Genomic DNA, 6617 nt, shown 5'->3' on the forward strand with positions numbered 1-6617 from the left:
TTCGACCACATAACTCCTATATTAATACTATTGCACTGGCTACCTGTTAAATATCATATTGACCACAAAGTACTGTGTCTCTTACACAAAACAATATATGGAGAACAGAGTGGCTAAGAGCAGCAATCTACTTACATACGCCCCCAATGTAACCTTAGATCTACAAATAAGGTGTTATTAACGATCTCTTCAATTCACAAGGCACATTTAAGCGAGGTCAGATCCAGAGCGATATCTATAGCAGGACCTAAATTATGGAACATATTACCTGTCGAATTACGATTACAAAATAATTTTTAAAATGATCTAAAAACATGGCTTTTTATGAACGCGTACCAGGATACAGAGTAGGATTATGATGGCACTGAGAAATTACCAACAACTGCAGGAAACAAGTTCAGTATTGCAACTCCAACATTGATTTTAAGGCACTTTAACTTTGTTTTAATATAGTTCTTATCTTTATTTTTTAATGTTTATACTGTCTAAGTTTCATTTTAATTATTTTATTTTATCATTCTGTTTTATTTATCCCATTATTGTAATTATCTTCATTTTTATTCAAAATATATTATTTGGTCTTATTATTATGGTATTTATAATGTTATGTTAGGTATTCTGCTATGAATGTTTTATGCTTTGATAACCATTGTGATAGAATACTGAACGATGGTATACAAAAACCAATAAACAAATAAAGTCTAAAAAGGAATGAAGAATAAAACAGAAAATATTGCTTCTGTCAATCGATGGTGCGACAGCACCTCAAGTATTGTGTGCAGTTCTGGTCACCCTATCTCAGAAAAGACATAAAACTAGAAGTATGCAAAGGAGGGCAACAAAAAATGATAAAGGGAATGGAATAGCTCCCTTTTGCCGAAAGGCTATACAGGCTAGGTCTTTTCAGTTTGGATTACTCTATGCACAATCAGACTGTGGAATCTGTGGCCAGAGAACGTGGACAAGGCAATTAGCATAGCATGATTTAACAGCTTTGGACAAGTTTCTGGAGGAAAAGTCCATAATGCATTATTAGCCAGGTATACTAAAGAAAGCTATTGCTATCCTATGGAATGAGTAAAGGAAATAGATCTACTTCATGGGATCTGCTAGGTACTTGCAACTCTTACTAGCCACTGTCAGAGAGAAGATGCTAGGCTTGATAGACCTTGGTCTGACCATGCATGGTGTTTACGTATGTTCTTATGTCCTCATATAATAATGCAGTTTCATGTATTAGAAATTCCATACATAAATTTGCAAAGATATGCACAAAAATGTATACTACAGCATAATTGTTTAAAAGGGACATTAATAGCTGCAGTTTCTAACAAACAACTAATCGCATCACACACTAAACAAGCAGAATGGATCAAACCCAGGTATGACATAACCATGCTTTGCTGAGATCTCATTCCATTAGTACTATCTATAATCTAGGAGAGAAGGAAAACTCTGAACACAGTAGTTTGGCAAATTATGTGTTAATGATTTTAGGCCTTAGACAGCTAATGCATGTGACTTCACTCCCCACAGTCTATCTGGTTCTGAGGAATAAAACCTAAGACTGGGATTTGGGTAGTTGCTATATAATTCAAAAATAATATATTTTGTTTTACTGTTACACAAAAGAAAAATATTTCTCTTAAAATGTCTCCCATGCAAGGCACCACATTTTTTGGATTATGTCAGTGTGAATGTTTGGGTAGGTTGCTCCTATGGGATTAAAAACAGCATGAACCACCTACTACTCTAGTGACAGCTACAATGCTTTCTAGCTTCTAATATGTTGTACCCTGCCTTGGGTGAATTCCTTATTCAAAAAGGAGGGTAATAAATCCAAATAAATAAATATGGGGAAAAGTTCATTAACAGGAACAGGGGAGATCTGTGCATCCCATCCTTTTGTCTATTACTTTAAAGTTTAGGGCAATGGATCAGTATAAAGTGTAATTTCACATTAACTCCCAATCGCAAAGTATCACAGAAAGGGAAACATAAATAAGCCAATGATTAGTGGGAATGCAAGATACAGCATGGCATTAAGCATACTGCTGGAATAAATCATATCTAAGTTCATTTGCCTCCAGAAGTTCAGGTGAATTTCTGAAATTATTTTTAAAAATTGTTTAGTAGTAATAAGCTTAACTGGTACAAAATGATCGTTACTGCCTGTATACGTGAAAAGCTGTGCCTATCAGATAGTACAGCTTTCTCTTAATTTCCACCGCACGAGCTAGCAATCTGCAGCCTATAACTATTTATTGACACGTTTAAGAAAAGCGCTTTTACTGTATTTGTAATTTATTTATTTTTCTATACTGACATTTGATTTGACATATCACATTGGTTTACATATTTATTTATTTATTTGATGAGTTTTATATACCGTTATTCGGTTGAGCCATCATAACGGTTTACAAAAGTGTACAATATCTTGTAACTGATCATTAGTAAGAACAGTAAACAGATTCTTAACAAATGGGTAGCAGTACAGAAACATTTGAACCATTAAACAATATCAGAGAAATGGATATCGAGTCCAGAATGAAATATTAGGATAGAGGGGGAGGGGAAGTAGGAATAGGGGGAAAAGGGTGAGTTATGGGGTAAGCGATTAGGAGTTCAGTTGAAAGTCGGGAAGATTAGATGGTTGAAAGTCAGTGAGGAACTTGTTATTATTGTTTTTAAGTCCTTTTTGAATGTTTTTAGGTCTTGTTGAATTCGTAAGAATTTAGGTAGGGTATTCCACATTTTGGGTGAGGCAATTGAGAAGGCTCTTTCTCTTGTGGTTGCCAGATGTGCATCTTTGACAGGGGGAATGTTTAGGTAATATAACATGATGTCTAAGGCCAGCCTTATGACATGATACATTGTAACAGATTAACTGCATAACTAGCTAAATACATATAACTGATTTCCAAAACAGTATTACAGTATAATTTGCTTAACAGAATATCTATTTAACAGAGATAAGTTCTGGGAGAAAGGGGCAAATTTGTAGGAGGGGGTATCTCATACAAGTTATAAGGCAAACAGCCATGCCAGGACAGCACTGCGAGGCCTTGTGCTGCTTACAAAGCATCAATCTTAGTATCCTCCGAGTGTCAGCACGCAAACTCTAGAAAAAAAATAATGGAAATCATCTGCTACCTTCAACACACGTTTCCTTGCGGATCAAAGAGTATAATGCATAAAACCAAATGATTTCCATCCATCTCACAAACTGACCCCCCCCAGTCTAGGACCTAATGGGGGGACAGCCCACTATTTAGCAGGAAGCCGCTCCTACATCTCCGGCTCACAGGCTTTTTTCCCCCCGCCACTGCCGCACATGCGCAATTCACAAGGCTCATTATTTAGCAAGCGGCTCAAGTAACCAACCCAAGAGCCACTTCTTAACCCGGCGCACAGATAAACAAGTCCGCTGCAGGGCCGGGTGCTCAAAATCAGATCCAATGGTGGCAGCCACCCGGGCCTGTTACTATGACCAGAGGCCAAACAATCACCCCTCCTCCATTCCCTATACGGAGAGTTCACGCCGGGGCAGGCGGAAAGCGTCACGTTAGAGAGAAATGGAAAACAGAAGCCCAGGGCGCCCGGAGAGGAGGAGGTCTCTGCCCTGGGCTCAGGGAGAACGTGAAAGCAGAAATACTCAGCTAACTGTGCCCCGTACCTGAAGGTCGATGTCTCCAACCAGATAAAATTTCACATCTTTGAACATTTCTTCCGGAACTTTCATCGCCTCCTGAGCCTCCGTCATTTTTTCGCATTTGCACTTATAATTAATGATTTTTTTTTTTTATTTTGGTTGATTGTTTTCCCCTCCGATTAACGAATCCCGTCTTTATGCTTCCCAGCACCGTAAATAACTAGGCATGAGAAGGACGAAAACACACATTTCTTTCCCCCCCCATACTGCCGCGAAACTGCGGAGAGCGCGCGCCGTGGCATGTACCACTACTAAGCACGGGGGAAGGGGATCTCAGCAAGACACATCCAACGCTTCTCCCCGGCTTTCAATGTCTCCCTCAATTTTTTTTAATCTCGTAATTTTATTTTTGTTCATGTTTGCTTTTTCACAGTTTGATTATGATGGGGTGGATACGTTTGAGTTTGGGCCACCGCTCTTCCCAACCATACCATCTCCCCCCTCTCAAATAGAGTAACTTGGTTTTCAAGGCTGGGAGGAGCTAGAATGCTCCTCCCATAATAAAAGAAATCAGACGTAAAAAAGGCGCCTTTCAAAGATAGGCGGAGATGAGGAGGTGGTGGCGTGTGAGTGTTGTTGAATGTGTAAATGAGGAGGGAAGGGCTTTATGCAGGATAACCTCGGGAGGGCCTTGCTATGGTATTGAGCCGGTGGGGGAGTTTTATTTGCTGATCACGCATAGAGTTCAGGTGGAATGCAGATAACATGCTTGTTCGGGCTTACTGTTTCCACTTTATAATCTCACTTTCAGAGATTTGCTGCCCTAGAGAAAGTTTAGAGAAGTGCGACCAAAATGATAAAGGGCATGGAAATACTTCCCTATGAAGAAAGGGTAAGAGGTTCACTTTAGAGCAGTAGTTCTCAACCTTTTTTTGGCTGGGACACACCTGGCAGATGGTTCTCAGCTATGTGACACATGAAACGTGACCATCACAGGGCTAAATGTAAACATACACTCTGGCCACAGGAACCCCCTTAACCCCCCCCCCCCCCCCCCCCCCCCCCCCCAACAATGGGTGCAGAGCGGAACTAGGGCATTACACTTAGAACTCACCATACAAAAAAATAATCTGATTCTGGTGACATCTCAGTAAAAGCAAAACAAACTCCCTCTGCTACCAGGCGCAATGGCCCTTCTTATGAAAAGTCAGTAATTTACCACTAATGCATGTCCTATTGAGAAAACACAACAAATAAGATACAAATGCCTACATGCTAGCAAAACAGGTCACCTCTGTCACACAGACAAAACTGACCTTCACCAAGTACAGAAAGACCACAAATTATAAGACAGAAACTGGAATGAAAACTCAAAAAAGCCACTCCTTGTGCAGTACAAACCTGGAGAAATGGAAAGATAAATACATCACCTGACATAGTCCCAGGATCTGCAATAATGCACAAAGATTAATCCGCACAAAGTTACACCTGTATTATGAAACACACTCAAACAGCAACAACCCTATCTATGAAAAGCAACAATACAAATATTAAACCAGGTCCTAAACACTAATACACCTCCAATAGGAAAACAGCTAGAGATCCCCACACAGAAATAACTACAAAGCTATACTAATAAATGTTACAAAACAGCTGATAAACAAAATAAGAACCAACAATTAAAAACTCGTAAAAATTATTAAAAATTGTCCAAATATCAATAAAATATTTCAAAAAAGCAGATATCACGTAATACTCAATAATTAAAATGGCAGTCAATCAAGAAAAATAAACTTAAAAAGCCACCTTTACTTACCCTCTCCAGCAACTCTCCTACTCATTTTCCTTGCAGGCCAAAAGCACACACCAGAAGCAGCAATGGCTGCTGAAGTTCTATCCTCGGAGTCCTCTTCATTAGGGCCCACAACCAGTCACTGCCCCCCCCCCCCAATTAGACCCCACGACCTGTCTTTCCTCCTCACACACACCAGTCATCTGCCTGATCAGTCTCTCACAACACATTCACATCATCTCCCTTACCAGTCTCTCTCTCAACCACACACATGCTTTCTCACATACAAGCTCTCAATCACACTCAAATGCCCCCTCTCTCTCTCTGGCACACTCTCACTCATGACCCCTGCTCCTCCCCAGCACAAATGGCAGCTGCAGTAGCCTCCTTCTCCAGCCCCTGCCATCCAAGAACGAAGAAACCCGTCAGCTGAGGGGGCTGACTCTGTTCTCTCTCTCATCACTGATTGCCAGATGCGCTTCATTTTGGTCCGGGACCACGCTGCTGCCAGTACTTTAGGCGCCTGCTTGGGAACTTTTGATTTATAATCACCCTCGGATTTCATCCATTAGTTGGGGTGGGGACAGGCTCTGCGGTATGTGCACAAGCATTCTCCTCTCATGCACACTCACTCTTAACACACTCACATGTTCAGGTTGGTGCTCATTTTCACAGACCTGCTTGCTCACATTCCTCACATTGTCCCACACATACACTCCCTCTCCCTACCAGCGGCAGCAGTCTCCTCCTTTGGGCACCCTGGCAGCCATGAAACTCCTCCTCCATCTTCTTCGGGCCATGCCCTCTTTGTCGTCGTCGTCTTATGCTGTGGGCTATGGGATGCCCCCTTCTTCCTACCCCACCGGCAGCAAAGAAGGGAGGCGGTTTCCCATTGGTCAGTGGGGGCAAGAAGAAGGGAGGAGGCTTCCCATTGGTCAGCGGGGGGCAAGAAGAAGGGAGGAGGCTTCCCATTTGCTGGGGTGGGGCAAGATAAAGGGAGGAGGGAAGCACAACTGGGGCAGTAGGACGCTGCTGGTTCTTGGTGAAACAGTGGTTGAGAATCAATGGTTTAGAGAAGAGACGGCAGAGGGGTGATAGGATAGATGTTTATAAAATCATGAAAGGTCTTGAACGGGTGAATGTGAATTGGCTGTCTACTCTTTTAGATAGTGC

At 41.4% G+C, this 6617-nt stretch overlaps 1 protein-coding gene across 1 annotated transcript in view; it reads right to left on the bottom strand.

Moving 5' to 3' along the window:
- Positions 1–4092, bottom strand: part of PAXIP1 (PAX interacting protein 1) — a 211567-nt gene extending 207475 nt beyond the window's left edge. Inside the window, exon 1 of the mRNA XM_029588458.1 lies at positions 3677–4092. Coding sequence (XP_029444318.1) covers positions 3677–3763 — 87 coding nt within the window. The 5' untranslated portion in view covers positions 3764–4092. The remainder of the gene's footprint in view (positions 1–3676) is intronic.
- Positions 4093–6617: the final 2525 nt, after the last annotated feature.

The sequence above is a fragment of the Rhinatrema bivittatum genome, chromosome 2, assembly GCF_901001135.1.
Source record: "Rhinatrema bivittatum chromosome 2, aRhiBiv1.1, whole genome shotgun sequence".
Taxonomy (NCBI): domain Eukaryota; kingdom Metazoa; phylum Chordata; class Amphibia; order Gymnophiona; family Rhinatrematidae; genus Rhinatrema; species Rhinatrema bivittatum.